The 19176-nt window shown below is 41.5% G+C and overlaps 2 protein-coding genes across 3 annotated transcripts in view; one reads left to right on the forward strand and one right to left on the reverse strand.

Annotated features, from left to right (window-relative positions):
• The window catches only part of LOC126371408 (solute carrier family 22 member 3-like), a 24439-nt gene extending 18688 nt beyond the window's left edge, over positions 1 to 5751 (forward strand). For both annotated transcript variants that reach the window (XM_050016687.1, XM_050016686.1), the window contains exons 6-10: positions 578 to 726; positions 2220 to 2545; positions 2842 to 3145; positions 3430 to 3611; positions 3961 to 5751. In XM_050016687.1, the coding sequence (XP_049872644.1) occupies positions 578 to 726; positions 2220 to 2545; positions 2842 to 3145; positions 3430 to 3611; positions 3961 to 4200 (1201 nt within the window). In that variant the 3' untranslated portion in view covers positions 4201 to 5751. The remainder of the gene's footprint in view (positions 1 to 577; positions 727 to 2219; positions 2546 to 2841; positions 3146 to 3429; positions 3612 to 3960) is intronic.
• On the reverse strand, positions 5738 to 10043 carry LOC126371406 (solute carrier family 22 member 7-like). The gene is made up of 7 exons (XM_050016685.1): positions 9498 to 10043; positions 9163 to 9394; positions 8501 to 8756; positions 7814 to 8136; positions 7419 to 7722; positions 6741 to 6922; positions 5738 to 6199 (listed from the first exon to the last, which is right to left on the reverse strand). Exons 1-7 carry the CDS (start codon positions 9932 to 9934, stop codon positions 6050 to 6052), a joined length of 1884 nt encoding a protein of 627 aa, XP_049872642.1. The 5' UTR covers positions 9935 to 10043; the 3' UTR covers positions 5738 to 6049.
• Positions 10044 to 19176: the final 9133 nt, after the last annotated feature.

Genomic DNA, 19176 nt, shown 5'->3' on the forward strand with positions numbered 1-19176 from the left:
TCCGCTGGGGTTGCTGAAGGAGTTTTTTACGGCTAATAGCCGGGACCAACGGCTTGACGTGCCCTCCGAACTCTCCGAGGCACGGAATCATCTTACTTTTTCAGACAATCAGGTGATTCAAGCCTGAAAGGTTCTTACAAACAAAGGAGAGCCTCACAAAGTGATTTCGACAATGTTTCCTATCAGTAATTGAACCCGGACCTCCAAATCGTGCGCCTAACGCTCTAACCACTAGACCAAGGAGGCTGTTCGTCAAAGTTAACAACTCCAAAAATAAAAATAAGAGAATCCTTATCTATACATTGTTTATAGATTGTTTTTATGGCACTTGCAACAGTGTCGAAATATCGAGAGTCTCATATCCCTGATTTAAACACGGTAAGAACCCGGTATTATGGTGTTTTAACCGTTATCTATCTGTCTATGTTACATACAATGTAATATTGTACCACCACTTTGGTACATGTTGTAGCTGAGGAAAAAAAGAAAAAATAACCGCGCAGAAAAACTCGACGTAGCAGCGCCAATATGTTTGTTGAGAAGGGTTATGATTGATGACTGTTGTCCTGTCCTGCAGATACGGTCGCAAGGTGATAATAGTGGGCACGCCGCTGGTGGTGGGCACGGTGGGGCTGGTGAAGTCCTTCTCCGTGTCCTACTGGATGCTGCTGCTGCTCGAGTTCCTCGAGACCGCGCTGGGCTACGGGAACGCCTCTATGGTCTTGTGTACGTATTTACTTTGACACACTTTAAACCACAGTGTCACCTGATAATATGTGACGGCCAGTTTACACACGCCCTACTGCTGTGAACAGGTCTCCCAATCAATCAACCGGAGGGGTATGGAGCATACTGCTCCACTCTGCTCCAGTTCGTGCTGGTGTCGCTTAAAATATGATAAATTAAATTATTGCTAAGAATTGGTTTTAGTGGATATATTTAACAGCCCCCGTGGTCTAGTGTTAGAGCGTTAGGCTCACGATCTGGAGCTCCGATTTCGATTCCCGATGGTCCGGCCAAAATCTAATAAGTCATTTTTTTTTTTTTTTTTTTTCTGTAGCCTAATCAATGTCCCACTGCTGGGCAAAGGCCTCCTAATAAGTCATATCAATAAAAAAATTCCCGATGGGAACATTGTCGAAATCCCTTTGTTTGGTAAGTACTTTGCGTGCTGATTGTCCTGATTGTCCGAAAAAGTAAGATGATTCCGTGCTTTGGAGGGCACGTTAAACCGTTGGTACCGGCTATTAAAACTCCCCCTCCGGTTGATTGAGGGGAGGCCTGTGCCCAGCACTGGTACGTGTACAGGTTGTTATTGCTTATGGATATATTTAATACGATTGTATTTTTGCATGCTAGCCATAGGTTCTGTATGTTTCAATGCTCTATAATATCCCCTACGGTAGATTGTTGTGAGACTTGTGCCCAGTAGTACCTATTACATACTGGTGGTATATGCAAGATGTTTATAATACTGAATATTATAATATTCATAATATTGTTGTCATGGTTGCACATGGCGGTACACGGTACGTCTCACGACATGACGCCGCACGTGGCCTTTGTTCCATTGTGCGATCTAACTCCATAATAATGCAGTGGGAACAGTCAACCATAACAACAAGTTATGGATATTCTTCTAGTGTTTATTGAGCAATAATAATATAAATTATTACCTCATTTAAAACACTTGCCGCTGCATCCATATTGTTATGTCACAATCACAGGACACATTTTATATTTTTTAGAATCGTTTTGAAACATTAGTGATCGTTAACACCGCCATAACTAATTATAACAATCACTAATACAACTTTATATTCTTTGCGTATACGCTTACGTAATTTCCTTGTATTTTTATGAGATTTCTACTTTCTAATTTCATTTATGTCATATTACCCTGAAGAGAATCGCACCAACACACGCGAAAACTATTAAGTACTAAAATTATGGAGATCTCTAACTTGAATACTATCAGTCGTTGAAATAGTAATTATAATCACTCTGTAAACTGTTGCTTCTTGCAAATTCTTAGTTATTAACAGAACTGTGCAACAGAACTTGTGGGAGTAAGTGGGCTCCTCAATATCTCTCAAGGAACCCAGTCGCATTAACGTACTTGACATTGAGCGAGACTTAGGAAGCAGTTTATCAAATAATTTAAATATGACAGGGTTCTGGAGTGTTTAAGTGATAGTGACCGTGACCGTCGCCCGCAGCTCTGGAGACCGTCAGCCAGAAGCGTCGCGTGATGTTCTCCTGCATATGGGACATCCTGACCAGCTTTGGCACGGCGTTCTTCGGCCTCATCGCCTGGCAAGTCCCCTACTGGCGGTCCCTGACCCGCGCCATCTACGCGCCGCTACTCGTCACCGTCTTCTACATCTTCCTCGTCGACGAGGGCGTCCGCTGGCTGCTCGCCCACAACAAGCGGGACGAGGCGGTCAGGGTCCTCAACAAGGTTGCCAAGTACAACAATATCACGTTGTCGACGAAAGCAAAGGATATGTTAACAAAGATCACTGAGCAGAGGAAAGCTGGCCAGGTAACTAATAAGTAACTCCTTTTTTAAGATTACGATATTTTGTTACGCTGCTACGCATGAGCGGAAATAATAGAACGTGTTCAGCCGCTTACCTTCTTGGGTATTTGTGTCCATTATGATGTGCGTGGGCTGATCTATTGTCACTATACGGTTCATCACAATCATGTATCGACAAATTTCCTTCTGATTACTTGTGGCTTTGCCTACCCCGTTAGTGATTATGAGCGGAAATTCGTAAAACTTGACCAGATGTGCAGATAATATATACCAATGATTTTGGTCACCGCCTGTTACAGGAGGAGGCCCGCGTGGACACGCGGCACCTGATGCGGGCACTACAGTCGCGCACGATGGTGTCGCGCGTGGTGCTCGTGGCGGCACTATCGTTTTGCTCGTTCTTCGTGTACCACGGCACCATCATCAACTCGGGCACCATCAGCGGCGACAAGTACCTCAACTACGCCGCGCTGCAGCTCGTGGCCATCCCCACGCGCGTCATCACGGCGCTCACTCTCACCAGGTTCGGCAGGAAGGCGCCCATATGCGTCTCCTACCTCCTCTGCATGGTCTTTTTCATTGCGTCAGCTTTTATGCCCAAATGTGAGTTGTGGTTTTGTTTATTCTTAATTGGTTTGCTTCGCTCTGATATTTGAAATGACTCTCAAGAGTAAGTATGAAGTAGACCTTAGCTTGTGTGATAGATATAAGTACTTGTACAAGATAATCTAATATAAAGAAACCGTATGAAAAATTATAATATGAATAACATCTCAAACTATAGATGTTGTGCAGCGTCAGTCAGTGCCTGGTGGGCATGATGGCCGGCAGCTGCTGTGGCGTATCCTCGCTGTCAGTGATCTATAATACAGGTGTTGTTGTTGCAGCGGCGTCGTGGTCGTCCCTGGCGCTGTACCTGGCGGGCATGATGGCCAGCAGTTACGGCGTGTTCTCGCTGTCGGTGGCTGCGATGGAGGTGTTCCCCACCACCAGCCGCAACTCACTCACCAACCTCGCCAACACGCTCGCGCGGTTCGGAACCGTGCTCGCGCCGCAGGCTCCGCTACTGGTGAGTTTCTTGCTTTTCGTGGTTTCATGGTACTACAATAATTATCCTTTGTCTCGGGATGATGCCAAACTATGAATCTTTAGAATGTACTGGGTACTGGTGGATTTATCTAGCAATCTTAAAATTCCCTAAGTATACGTAATTTGTTTATTAATTTGGTAGATGACTGAATTACAAATAAAATATTAAATGATACTAGATATCGAAATCCAAGTCAATTTAAAATTGTTTGTTTCACCTATTTACGAATTCTATTAAGGTTGACTTAACAAACAATTCGATGTTTGATCGAATTTATTGTTGACGACATTTTCATGCAAATTCTAAAGAAGCTCGTCTTGCCTCACAGGAGCAGTACATGTCTGGCCTAGCGAGTGTGGTGTTCGGCGTGGCGGCGCTGGGCCCGGCGCTGCTAGCGCTGCTGCTGCCCGACACGAGCGGCGTGGCGCTGCCCGACGACGTCGCCGACGCCGAGCGGCTCGACGTGCCACCAGACGTGCCGCCGCCGGACGTGCCGCCGCCAAGCGCGCACGAGCCCAGCGCCGGCGCCGACCAGCCGCCGCCCAGCAGTCAAGTCGTCCGCTTCTAACAGATACTAGTGAATTTAGTGACATTCTTAAAATTATAACAGACACTTGTGAATTTAGTGATTATACCCTTAAATAACTAACTATCAGTTGAGTGTGTGCGTGACCAATTATGTCCGTATACTCGTAGGGCGTGATCGCCATATTAAAGGTCTACCTCTCTTAGTATCAATTCGATTTCGTTTGACTTATTGGTAGTCATCAAACTGCAAAAGCAGCGAATCTCAAGGTTTGGTAGCATTTTTGGTGATCGTTCATTGTTATATTTAGAATATTGAATTTAAGTAGATCGATTGTCGAATCTCAAGCTATGTAATGTTATTCAAAGATAATGTTAAAACCAGTCATACACTTATGTTTTCTACAATATCATTTGAAGAACCACCTTTGGTTCAGCAAACTCCTGATTCCAGGATATTACGACTGCCGGAGTACTTAGGAAGGAACTTATGTGTAAGGACAGTGATATTATCTTGTAAGCTTTGCCAAAGTCGATGATACTATTATTTAGGACTGATTGTTTGATAGTGTGGTTTGTTTTGTGTATTTTTTATATTTAAGTATGATACAAACAACTCGTTGACAACGTGTACATGCCGAGACAGAAAACAGCTAAATTGTTCTTGTGTGGCTCTCAAGGCACCCTCACCCACTGTGTATAATTTGATAACATACATACATACATACATAAACTCACGCCCGTAATCCCAAATGGGGTGGGCAGAGCCACAAGTAATCAAAGACAACTTGCAGCCACTGTTGATACGAAGTCCTAAGATGGATATGATGAACCTTAATAATATAATTTGATAAAATGGTCCTAATAAAGTTTGTCGGATATTTTGTAGAGTAGATTAGACTTTTTATTGTATACTCAAAATATGTATACAACATAAGATCATGCACATTCTCCATTTCAGTAGACACAGACCATGGAACTCCACTTGCTACGGACACATCGCTTTCACTTCCTCCACTTTCGTCAAAATCGCCGGTTGTCTACTTGTAGCCTGGTGTTTCTTCAAGACATTCTCGTTCGCCTACTCCATCCTTTTCCCCCTCTACCATTTACAGTTGCATCAAATTATTAATTTTAATAGTGTTCTTCCATTCTTTGTCGCTACAACACGAAGGTCCTTATACAATATCCAATATTCAATATTCTTTATACTATGATGCACATCTTTTTCAATTCTAGTCACTACATTTTCTTTCACTTTTCGTTTTCTCTTCAGTTCTTAATGGTTCAATGCAACACGATTCATAAAAACTTCTAAATATTACAATTTCTCCCATGTTTCTCCTGCCAAGCCCGCCATTCACTGCCGTGCATCAGTGCGGGAAGCAGTTTCCTCTATACACAGTCAGACGGATCTTTGTAGCCACTTCTGGCTGCTCACAGAGGCAAGCAGCTCCCCGTTCACTTGATTACCGGCATTCGCTCATTCTCATAATTATTATGATTTCTGATATTTTATGTGAAATGAAAAAAACTGTATATTTAGGTGTGTTTGTACTTTGTAAATACAGAATAATACGTAAAGTTGTATAAATATATTTATTTTAATACTCTTAACGCCTAATCAGTTGAAATATAAACATAAAGAAGAACAGGATCTTTAGACCTCTTGATAGAAACTTTATGAGCGTCAACGCTAAAGTGTTACATAATATGTCTTACAATCCATGCGTCAACGTCACGAAATGCAGCTTCAAAATATGTGTAAATGTAACACTGCAGGTCAGGTCTGATTTGTGAATACCAGTGTACTCAGACTAGGTGTGGGTGCAGGCGCTCACGCGAGCCACAGTGCAGGTAGATGAGATGGGCAGCAACAGTAGGTGTCCTGATCACCGCGGCTTACGGCCGATGGCCTCGGCCTCGGCGAGCGTGTCGGGCATGCGCGTGCCCAGGGTCTCGGGCTGTGTGAGCACCAGCAGCCCCGACAGCAGGCCCATGCAGCCGAACATCAGCGACGGGATGCCTTCCCAGTACTCCGCCTGCAACCATTGTTATGCTTGTTGTTAATAATGTTTTGAATTTAAGGTGTTCTTGTTTCTATAGTAGAACTATCATATTTAAATTCAAAAATATCTTTATTCAGTAGGTAATATAGTTACACTTTGAATCGTCAATTTTACATAACGAACGTCTCATCCGCCTAAAACTACTGCAACTCCTCACAACCAATATAACCGGGGAAAAGAAGCTGCAAGAAAAGCCACGGCACAGGGCCCTAGCATTATTAAAAAAAAAACGAAATATTATTAAAAATTTTAGTGCTTTGACTGCCTAATATTAGTTCCCATGAATTCATATCTTCAAAATAATCACAATCCCCTAAAGAGAAGCTATGTATGCCAACTACATAGTTAACCGCATAGTTCCGGCCAAGTAGTTAAAGCCATATGTGGATTGGTCTCAGATTGTCTAGGTAGCAATATGACTAACTACATTGAAGACTATATTGCAAAGCGACTAGATAAACAGTGTGAGATAATGGATTTAAGGACAAAAATAATCGTCAAGATCATGTCTCACCAAAACGGGCGTGAGCGGCGCGGTGATGGAGCCGATGCGGCCGATCATGGAGGAGAAGGCGAGCAGCGTGTGGCGGTACTCGGTGGGGTACAGCTCCGACGTGAACAGGTACAGCGACGTGAACACCACCGAGATGCCGAACTTGCCCAGCAGGAACAACACCAGCCGTAGCGTCGCCAGATCTGTACACAATCTTACTTGAGCACACTGAGTGTAACACACATTCAATTTCTGTATACGGGCGACTGTGCCCTATCCGTGCGAGTGAGATAGATAGTCCATGCGCGCTCCTTACTTCTTACATCTTACGGACTGAAGTAGGTAGGTTAGGTAGGTACCCAATCGGCACTGGTGAATTCAAATAGCGCGGATCGATGCGGGGCGGAGAGTGACCTTTTCACACTAGTATAATCGTTAATTCTATGTGATTTAAGCTTCTTATAAGTACTGACGCATTTTGGTATTAGCCAAAGCCAAACTGTCAACATTCCAATCACTAGATACGGCATCATTATCAAACAAAATATTTAATTCTCTTTCCGCAACGGTCATTATCTTGGATTATTAATTTATGCTCTTAGATTCGATAAAGATACATTTTATGATTATAAGTGTTATATCAACTTTGGAGATATACACTGAATTTGTGTTACCAAGTAAACAAACAAAGACACTGACCACTATTAACGAAAGCGAAGGCAATGTTGCAACTTGCGCTGAGGAAGAAACCGCAGGTGAGGGTTGGTTTCCTGCCGATGCGATCTAAGATGAGGACGGCGGTGAAGAAGCCGGGGATCTCAATGGCGCACGTGAGGATGTAGTTGAGGTACATGTTGCCCGACAGCCCCGTCGAGTTGATCGACAGCCCGTAGTACACGAATGTGGTGGTGATCCACCAGATCGGAGTCGTGAACACGCGACGCAACAGCACTGACGAACGGAATATCGCTTGGAAGAGGCCGAGCTTCTCTTCTTCCTCGCCCTAAAAATATAAATGGAATAACATCATCCATTCGTCCATCATTTTGTATCCTTACAACTTTTAACTAGTCAGTAAAATAAAATATACTGACTGGCTCAACCACTGGCACTGGTGGATTCATAAGAGCATGCAAGGACTTCTCGCTGATCTGCTTCTTGTTCAACCTGGCTACTTTCTCCAGCACTTCACGCGCTTCTTCGTACTTCCGTTTAGAGAGCAGCCAGCGGACGCTCTCAGACAGGATCCAATAGTAACTGATAATGAGGAAGCAGGGGATATGCAGCGCCATGATCATGTAACGCCATGGCTGCACCAGCCACGCCACGCTGCCCAGGATCACCTGCCCCGTCGCGAACATGGACGATGAGGTCGCGCTCGTCACTACACGCCACTTCGGACCCACCATTTCAGCCGCTGGAAAACATGAACTGATTTAGTAATATTGTTTTGTGTTATGAGTAAATGATAACGATGACGCTTGGATCTAGCACTTTTCTCGCTAGCCCATACTTTGCTTGATGCGGTGACTGGTTGCAAAGTACAGTTGGCAATATTCTGTCATTGTAGGTGTTAAGTCTTCTTCTATCGAGTGGGTTGTGAGGTGAATTACCAAGCTCATCAACCTTGGTGTCAGGGTTATTATTGAACCGCCAAAGGCCCCTGACGCGGCTCATCTAACGACTGCTTATTTACATAAGTAATAACCGAGTCCAACGGCTTAACGTGCCTTCCGAAGTACGGTGTTAAGTAAGTAAGTAGGTATCAAAACAGTTCTCACCAAAAATATAAGCAGAACTGAAAGTGCCTGCGCCAAGAGTAGTCTGAAGTAACTGCAAGGCGAGATACATAGGATAGTTGACGGAAAAGGCGCGGATGAGGCCGATGAGCGCGAGGTTGAAGACGCTCACAACCAGCGCGACGCGGCGGCCGAACCTGTCCGACACGTAGCCAGTGATGGGCAGCACCAGCAACGTGCCCACGCTGTTGAGCGTGCCGGCCAGCGCGCGCAGCCAGTCCTGGCACCCCAGGTCGAACTGACAAAAATAAAACAGAACTATGTTCTAACAGCTTTTCTTCTTCTGTCGTTGATTCTTCTTATGGGTCGATAACCGACCTCACCAACTCTGATGTCAGGATTATTACTGAGAAGGCCCCTGGCATGGCTCCTGTACCGACGGCAGACTTACCTACTTCTAAGTATGCCATCGGCTTAACGTGACTTCCCAGAGTTTCGATACAACGAATAATTTTCGGACAATCAGATTTCAATCTACAATGTCCTAAACTAAATAAACTAGAGAACGTCTCACGAAGTTTTTTTTTTGTTTGCCATATCCCCACCGGAACCGTGGAGTGATGAGCCTCACGGTCTAAGCAATTATTGACGGAAAATAAAACTGAAATAAAAGCAGGTAAGTACTTAAGTAATAATGTTCTCACATCATAGACAACTGAGTTGTTTCTCTCGTACACGAATCCATCGCACTCGACACGGAAGTCCCTGTTGAAGAGGTTGGCGGGGCAGTAGTTGAGCGAGCCGTTCCCGCCGACGGGGCTGAACCGCTCGCAGCTCTCCAGACCGCCAGAACTCGTCTGTGGGATGGCGTTGTTGATCCAGTACGGGCGGAACTCTACGTCCCTGTTGTTCTCACCGCATTCCGATACTTGGCATCTGTAATTATTGTTTTTATTTATCAAATTACGAGACGTAGCGCAACACAAAAGAATGGAAAACTATTTTTAACATATATGTACTTATATAATATTATTTTTACCTATGAGGAATGGCAGCCGCTGAGAAAATATATTCGCTCATAAAAGCGGACATAATGATAGGGAAGGCGACAAGTATAATGTTGGTGAGTTGGAAGCGACCGAATTGTCCCAATTCGTTAACCAGCACGTCGTCCAGGTCTATCGGCTTCTCGAAGACGCTGCCCTTCCTGCTGCCCTTGCTCGCGCGACTCTTGCGCGGCCCGTCCGCCTTGCTGTGGCGCCCGCCCGGCTCCACCACGCTAACCCTTTTACCATTCTGGTGAGGAGCATCAGTCATACTTTCCTTTTGAACAGGTTCTTTGACAGTGTGGACCTCGTTAGCAGTGGCTACCGTGGGCAGCTGGTCCAGCTGGGCGACGCCTGCGTCGCGTGTGACGTCGCTGTCGTCGGGTTGGACAGTCTCCACCGCGACAACCGCAGGCTGATCCTCTGCCATAGCTGGTATACTGTTCTTCTTTTTATTTAATTAATTGGGCAAACGCGGCGTCGTCGGCCGCGGGCCCCGATTGAGTGACCTCGGGCAGAATTAATTGTCGTACTGCTTAGAATAATTGCGACGTAGATAAAAAAAATATTTGATAAGTTATTTACAATCTCCGATATGATAGTCCGTGTTTTAATATCAGCAGCTTAACTTTGAACAGCTTATCACACGTGATTACGTAAATGAGATCGATTAACGTATCGGTACCCAGCTGGAACTGTATTTAAAGTTTTTGTATGGCACTATATTACTGCCGTTTGAAATACGAGCGTACGTTAATAACCATAAATCACTTTATTTTATACATAGGAACACCGATCATTTATTCAGTGGTAATACACTCTTGTGAATTAGTCCGTAGACGTATAAATATTATGATAAACATTGCACTATAAGGTCACATTACAGCGGGCAAAGGTACTCGTGTTTAAATGTTGAGTGGCGAGGCCCGGCCGCGCGCCCTGCTGCATCCACTAAACAGCCACCATCGGCACCGCGGCGGCTCGTTACTAACGACTAAGTACTTACTATTAATTCACTAATTCCAGTAACACGCAACAGTTCCTATTAAGTATGAGTACAATTTTTAAACCGGAATCAATACAGGTACTATCGAGACAGGTAAATAAATGATAAAAACTTAGAATTTCACGAAAACTTTCGACTAAACCTATTAAGTACGCTTAATATCTAGTAGAAAAGCAATAAGTAAAGGTATTGGGTATCCATTATACCACACCTGTTGTCATTTAGTTTGTAACTGACTTCGACGATTATGCAGCATATCAGCCGGAATATACATATACAGCTACACTTTCACCTACGTATCTTATCACACGAAAATATTAATTAAATGATTTTCTTTCACCCCCATTTAGTATTAAGTAGGAAAAAGGCGAAGGCACTGTCATCGCTGTGTAGTCCCCAGATCATGAAGTTGCTCAATCAATACTAGCCTAGTTTATCTACCAAAGAAAATCTCGTCACAAAATATCAATATTAGGTACATCTATGTTGCCGTTACTACTCTTACATCCACTTGGGAAATGAATTTCCAAATATCCCTTTCTTAGTCCTTGCCTGTAAACTCTGTGTAGTCGCAGAGGTTTGGGGATTTTTCACAAATAGGTGCAGTTGTTTGACTTTAGTATTCAATGTGAAAGTGTCATATGTCAGAAGTCGGGTCGCACCTTTCCCTCAAAAATGTGCGAAGGGAGCGATGGCTGGCTTTCGCGTCAACTCGTGATCGGGTGCTGCGTATGTGGACAGGCCTGCTTCTGTCAGGGAGCTCATAAAACACTGTTTCTGTGATAAAGTCACATAAACTCTTTATTTTTCACTTTCCTTCCACCGACTGTAATTGGAATACCATTGTATTTAAGTCTATAAATAATATAATTTATCTAAGTAAATCTAAGTAATTCTTAATACAATAATACAGTTTCAAATTACAAAAAGTCAAATAATCCAACTAAAAAAAAAAAATCAAATCAGTCTATAAATTATTAATACAAACTGGATTAAAAAAAAAGAAAAGAAAGGAAAACATGAAACAGTAGGACTAGGGCCCTGTGCTGGGAGGTTTTCTGGCCACGTCTTTCCCTCAGCGTTACAGATTCCGATGTGGTAGTAGTTTTACAGCTAGTTACATAATATGTAAGTAATTTAATTTTGTTTGACGTTCAAAAAGCGCTAACTTTGTAAGCCAATTTTGAAAAATAAATATTTTTGAATTTGAATTTATATCGCGCACGCGATTAATCCGTTTTAATGCTTTTATCTCGGTAGGTATAATTGATTACCAATGTAGATTTGATTGCGATATGTTTAAAGTTTTGACAGAGTGTCGGTGTATTCGTGTACCTACATACGTTTTTACAACCTTCTGCAAAATTATATCTACTTATACAAGATTACTGGTATCTAAACAACTGACCAAGCAGATATTAGTTTGAAATGAGTTTTCAACCTAATATCTGCTAACTCGTTGTTGCCTCGGCATAGGCTTACCTAATACCTCGATCTGACTGACTAACCATTCACAAAGGGTTGATGAGACTGGTCATCCACCACACAATCCACACGAGAGAAATAGATTAAAACAAAATGAGATGTGTATATAATTACGTAGTTTTATGAGTATGAAAACTATTAAAGGTGATGGAAAATTCACTTAAACGATGACAATTTGTGATATCACGCACAGTCGCTCTGTACACATATTACAACTTTCTCATTTCAGATAAGGTATACTTAACAGTTGATTATATTTATTTACTTTACATTATTTCTGCACAGACCTCTATACTCTATATGAGAAAAATACTAGATGATATATAACTCAACAGATGTTAATTAATTATATTTACCTAATTACTTACTGTTTAAGTTTGCTGTGTAATTTTAATTTTAAAACAAGAACATATGTTTGAAATAAAAAGTGATAATATAGCTGTACTCAATAATGAATACCCAGTAATTTTTGATTGTCGAACATGTTCGTTATGGAAGTTTACGAAGACCACAAAGAGATTATTGCTAATAACAACAATAGCATAAGTGCAATCAAATCAATTCATGTCAACAATGCTTATACATTATCGGTGATAAATTCAGTCAGTCTATAGACCAGAGGAACAATAAGTCAATTTGTGCTACGAATTGACATGAAAATAACGAACACCTCAGACAACAGTTGCTCTAACAGAGCATTTGCTTACACGTGATGGGTAATGGGCTGTGGGTAATGGGATGAGTGTGGGTGATTTGTATTACCTATAAGTAGGTAAGTAGTTGTCGTGATTCGTGAATATTCATTTGTCATACTTACCCGCTATGAACTGTTTGACCAGTTACTTAAGAGCAGAACTGCAGATATGTGTCGTATTTGTGCAAAAAGTAGTGTGTATTCTTAAAATTATTAACTGTTCCTGTGGAAGTTTCGTGCGTGCGCTGCTTCTGTTACAATCCCATTTAATCTAAAATAAGATAATCCACATCCTACACAACATCTGAGCTCGCACAGTCTGATTGTGTATCTTCAACATCGACAGTCTACGCACTGACTGCATCTGACTTACTGCAATAATATCCGTATGGTCATCAATAAAATCAGTGGTGAATGAAGCAACGCAACAGCTGCTGTGTGTAACTTAGCTGAATGTAACTTTGATGTTGAAAAGAAAACAATTATGGGGAAGTATGTGGAGCTGGCGAGACGGGTGAGGGCGAGGGTGTGGATTCGGGCGGGGGGGGCGGTACCAGACGAGGCAGCTGGCGCTGGTTAGTGGTGGACACCACCATGAGCCAGGGGAACTTCGTCTTCGCCGCCACCGCCACCAACTACAGGTTGGTGCCTCAAGTAATACCTCGTACCTAATCATAAATTGAATTATTTTAGTCATGTTTCTCTCTCTTGTTTAATTTGTCATTATTTCATTTATGTCACAACCATTACTGTATCTATTACTAGAAAAACCAGATCAATATCAAATTTCAATAGGATTATTTTAAAGTCACTCTTTTAAACTGCACTCACTGTCAACTATCATTCTACACATTCACACAGAAAATTATACAATTTGATTGTACAACTCGTCTTGGTAATCTCAATTAATACTAGATACGAGTATTTGTTGAGCGCAATCCGCGCAGGAGTGGCGTTTTATGGTCATGGACTTACAGAACAAGTGGTCTGCCACTGATATGATAACTGCGTACTCGCAGCGCCTAGTTAAGCTGGATTAGTTTTACTGCCTTTCGACTATTACTTGATCTCTTATCGCATACTTTACAAATTAGAAAATGTAGCAAAATGGATGATGCTTCGCTATAAAGGAACGCGCTGGAAACATTCAAACCTCACATTGAACGTCTCATCTCAGGACTTGGTAATCGTCGAACTTGTTGATATTCTCACCCTAAATATTAATTCCGTATTCAACATTTATAGAAATCAGACAAAATGTTGCCTCTGCGTATAATTATGTTATTGAGATGTTTTCCCGGGTTCTCTATTTTTACGCATATTTTTTTATGTAATAATGTACCATGGCATAATGTGTTACTTGTCCTATTATTAGTTACGCATAGTATTAATTTGTCATAACTTTTTAAGCATAATTTTGAAACTCATAACTACCATAAGCATAATAATTAATGAGTGTTATAAGCATAAAAACTATACTTCAAATAAGAAAAGTTTTGACGCAACTTTGAACATTTCCGAAACTTACTTTTTCCTTGGCTGCATTTGGTTCATGATTATGACTTTTTATATTTTTTGACTCTCTTTCATGCTGTTGGTGATCATTCAGTATACTTTTCGTGTGTAAGATAGCCTAAGGGCCACCCCCGCCGCACCCTAACCTACTGTTATGCTTTGTAAAAGTTATGACAAAACACTCTTATTCTAAAAAGAATTATGGATACCTATTTATATGCGAATAAAATTTATACCAACAAATATTAGTCCAAAAATAAGTTATACCTAACAAACCAGTATTCTTAGATGTTATTATGGGAAAGTACTATTATGTTTAAAAACGTTATGCGAAAAGGATTACGATAATTAAAATTATGACACAACCATTTATGCATTTTAAGAGAATCCCGTTTTCCCCTCGTTACTAGATAAGTACCACGCTATAACAAACGTCTGTGCGGTACACCTAATCATGTTCCAAATTCGATCGTTTCGATGTCATTACCTATCTATTAATTCATGGGCCGTACATTTTATTTTTGTCATTCCAACAATATTTCCTACTCTAGTATGTACGTATTAGGTACATTACATGAGGCCGCACGCGCACGTGTCGCACGCACGTCGTCTGCAATTTATCTTCATTATCATAAACTACCGGTGATTCTGGTAAACGCTCGACAAACGGTCGCTTTACACTTTAATCTTCGTGATGGTTTTAGAGACATTATAAAATGATTTTTATCAAAAGTTTAGGTAGGTGTAATATTTTATTGTAAAAGTATGTCTGGCTTATTTCCGTCCACCGTGTCTGCCTCTACATTTCTGTGGAAACCACCTTCACCTTTTATTAGTGGTGATCACCGTTTCTTCTCACTAGTTCGATCGTCAAACTAGTGTAAAGTAATGTCTAGTGCGCTTACAGACCAGGGATGATGGTCGCGACATGCCGGCGGCAAACGCTCAGTATGTCACTGCAGTATAGTCAACAAGGATAACGCACGTTCCACTAAGGTAATTAGTTTTATACAATTTATATATTTTCACTTTTTTTATAAATTTCGGCATAGGTAGAACGCTACACGTCGTCAGGCTATTAAGTAATCTGTGGTCAGGGGTGTACAGAACTGGAATTATCAAATAACCGAAGTGCAAGTACTTAGTAACTGATTGTAAATCGTGAATGAAAAAGCGCCTTTAATTTTTATGTAGCAAACTGTCGCGTTTGTAAATAGTGAAATTTGTAGAACAGGCACTTGGAATCGGAGTGCTCCTTTTCATCATAAACTGGCACCATCTTAATCTTTCCTAGAAACTACGCCGCGTTCTTCGTTTCTGAATACCTTAGTTAACAGTAACTACTATAAGTATAATGTCATTTATCATTTCATGTCCTGGACGCACATCTTTTTTAAATTTTTGTTTTCTTAATGCACCAACCTTCGGAATTCGTAGAATCATCTTTAAGTATAAACTCTTCTTTTGAAGTATAAACTCCCTGGTTTTAAACATTCACAGTGATTTCCGAAGCTTTTTTGTTACTGTAATGATCGAAGTATCCCGAGTGAGTAGGTCATTTCTATTTTACATGTAGGTACCTAAATATATAGAATACAGTGCGAGCAGTGATCACAAATCTTCCTTATCACCGGACCTCAACGTCGTGTCCTACCATATGCCGGACGAATGTCCTTGCGAGTGCCGACTTTAGATGCTCGTATACGGTAGGTATCTGGGTAATTCTTAAATAGTTTGCAGAGAACCCAAAAAAAATTAATATATGTTTTTATGAGTTTTTATAATGCAAATCGAAAGTTTATGTCAAAGGCATATTTTGGATGCATATGGACAAGCTTAATACCCTCAGGAATATTAAAAAACAAGGGTAGAAAAACACGGTTGTGACATTTGTGCCTCGGTCGTGACATCACTAAACATGGCTGTGACACAATATGACATGGATGTGACTGTTTTGCATTTTTCATTGTAACTGTTGCTGTTATTTTTTTTTGTCATCTTAGTTTTTTGTCTCAATTGATTGGAGCAATTAGGCAGTAAGCAAACACTGAATTGGTTTAATCAAAAGTATTTATTTGGCAATCTTCGAGCGTCGAGCGGTGCCTACGATCGATAGGGAGAGTGCTGGGCGAACATTGGGCTTCGAGACTGTCGGCAAGGCATTCGGCTTTTTTGTCATCGTCAAAAGCGGGGGGTTGGTTAGGCCTATTGAGAGGTAAAACCGTATCCTTTTGAAGAGACCTAGACAGCTGCCAGATGGCCTGGTGGTGGAGCTCAATGCCGCTCAAAAGGTTATCCCACCGATTCTGTCGCATGTCATTAATACGTTTTCTTACAGTATGCTGCTAGAGACGCAAATGACGGCGACATTCCTCGGTGCGATTGGAATCATATGCGCGGGTGGCTGCGTTTTTCTCCGTTGGCAGATCACGGATATCGGTAGGCAGTTTCCAGCGATATGGTCTTCCATCTCCGGAACCTGTTTTGAAGTTTCGTTTAAAACCGACCTCACGTGATCCGTGAGGGAGTTAATAGCTGTCGAGGCCTCCTCTAAGGAGGTTATTTGTACTGGGAACTTCAGGCCAAGATCTGCAGAATCGTTGCTATTCCAGGTAAAGACCGTGTCTCCTGATTGATATCAGGAGACGCTATGATACTTCTTCTTAGTAAATTTAGCGTAGCAAGGGGTATCAGGGTTGTCGTTATTTATACTAACAATTTGAAAAACAAATATTTCTCCTTGAACTCAGTGAGTTTCGTTCCAATCCCAAAATCCACTTCCGTAACAATACCATACAACCGCCTATAAAACCCCTGCCTAGTGTGGCTATGAATAAATTCCTTCCAAATATCTTGGAAGAGGCCCTTGCCCAGTACTGGGATCTATATGAACTAGTAAAGTAAGTACTCGTATGTAAGCATATCAAACAATAATATAATTTATAAATAAAAGCAACAAAACCCACTAAATTATTGAAATAAAAAATAATGTCACGATCATGCATTATATGTCACAACCATGTGTTTAAAATGTCTACGGCTGTGACATTTTTATCATTACATGGTCGTGACAATTTGAAACGTGTTCGATATAACCCAAAAGCTATCCACGATACTGCAAATCTTAAGTAATTATTTTAAACTACACTGTATGACGTGCATATTATATTTCAAACAATAGTGTAACACTGATACTTAAGTTTAAAACTCTAACACGGCGTTGACGAGTTAAGGTTGTCCTTTTTTTAAAATGTAAAAGCAGATTGATTTTATACTGGTCTCAACGGTCTTAGCCATTTGCAATACTGACAAAAACATATTGTTGCCGTTCTAAAAAAACTTAGAAAGGGTTGCCAATGTCATAGATTTATTTCTACAGAGTATTGTAATTTTAAAGAGTCGCACACGGTCGTGACACAAAAACTGCTCACAAAATGTATGTTGTTCAAAATCATAAATAGTGTGCATTATTTATATATTTTGTTAAACAGTCTTATAGAACAAAGGTTCATCTTGCATAGTTATTGTAATATTTCGAAAAATAACATGCCACATCTTCAGAAAAAAACATTTTATCTGCAATTCTGGCAATCTCACACGACACGTTCCGTGACATTTATGACTTCAAATATTTTTAAATATAATATCTAATAATTTTATGGCAAAAATTATATCCGGACACGATACTAGAAGTAATTACCTAAGTAAAATAATTCAGGGGTCACTGATTTTCCTAAAAAACATATACAATTCTTACAACTCACAAAAAAAAACGTAAGAATAAGAATCACCCATCTAATTAGTTGCAGATGCGTGGTAGGTAGCCGAGTGCGAGTCGTCGACATCACCAGCGCCGGCGGTGGCTCTAGCGCGAGTGGCGGCTGCCCAAACTACCACCCCGCTCCCCGCGCCACAGCCAGCAAGAACACTTCAATACAAATGTACATAGATTTACAAACATATTCAAACGCGTCGCTCTTCGCGCAACTGACGTCGTCACTCCGCTGCCGTGCAGTCATCCGGCTTACTTACGGCTCTTGAGCGTGGTCCCTTGTTAGAAGCTCTAAAGACAGTGATGACGATAACTAACTTATGGCTAATACATGTCTGTCCTTGACAGGGGATATACGCGCCCGCGCTGCTGTTGCTGTCGTACTGGTGACTGCTGCACGACAGCCTGCGCTGACTCTCCTGCACGCGCCGCACGCGGCGGCGCGTGCACACCCCTGCTGAGTAGATCGCGCGCTGCAACCGACGGGGCTGCGCGAATTGAAGAAATTGGCCAGGACACGCCGCCAAGTAAAGTCAAGTCATACAGCAGTTTAGTGTAAAGCTGATCCAATCAAAAACATAAATGTGCAATGACAGCCAAGTTCAATATTATGTTAAATGCCTTGGTTGTCGACTTCAACGACAAAAGAAGTGAGATCTAAATGGGTGCCAAGTTCAATGGTCAGTCCTGAAATTTATTTATAAGTAACAGTATAACATATCATAACTTCTTATAACATAAGATAATGTATTGTAGCCTAAGGTCTGTCTTGGCTAGTTTTTATAAACCTACCAACGAATTATTATGTTCGATCGCTAGTTTCTACCAATAATCCAAATTTTCGGAATTATAAAATAATAACCGACAAATACTTGTAGGTTTAGAACTTGCGAAGGCTATAATTCATAATTTTATGAAAACTAGCCAAGACAGACCTTAGGCTACAATACATTATTAAAATAATAGCCCATCTGAACTTTGGAGTCAGACCGTCCTGTGACTACAAAGAGCTAACTCCCCTGCAGCCACTAGACTCCATCGTACTCGTAAAGACGTGAGATTCCCCTCCCCCCAGTGTAGCAGTATGTTGTGGTGGTGGTTCTCAATCGCGTCCGTGTACTATGGGCTAGCGACCAGCAGCCGCCGAGCTGCTGGCCGCCGGGCTTTGCCGCGACTACTTCACAAAATTCTAAGTTTAAT

Source organism: Pectinophora gossypiella, chromosome 12 (genome assembly GCF_024362695.1).
Source record: "Pectinophora gossypiella chromosome 12, ilPecGoss1.1, whole genome shotgun sequence".
Classification (NCBI taxonomy): domain Eukaryota; kingdom Metazoa; phylum Arthropoda; class Insecta; order Lepidoptera; family Gelechiidae; genus Pectinophora; species Pectinophora gossypiella.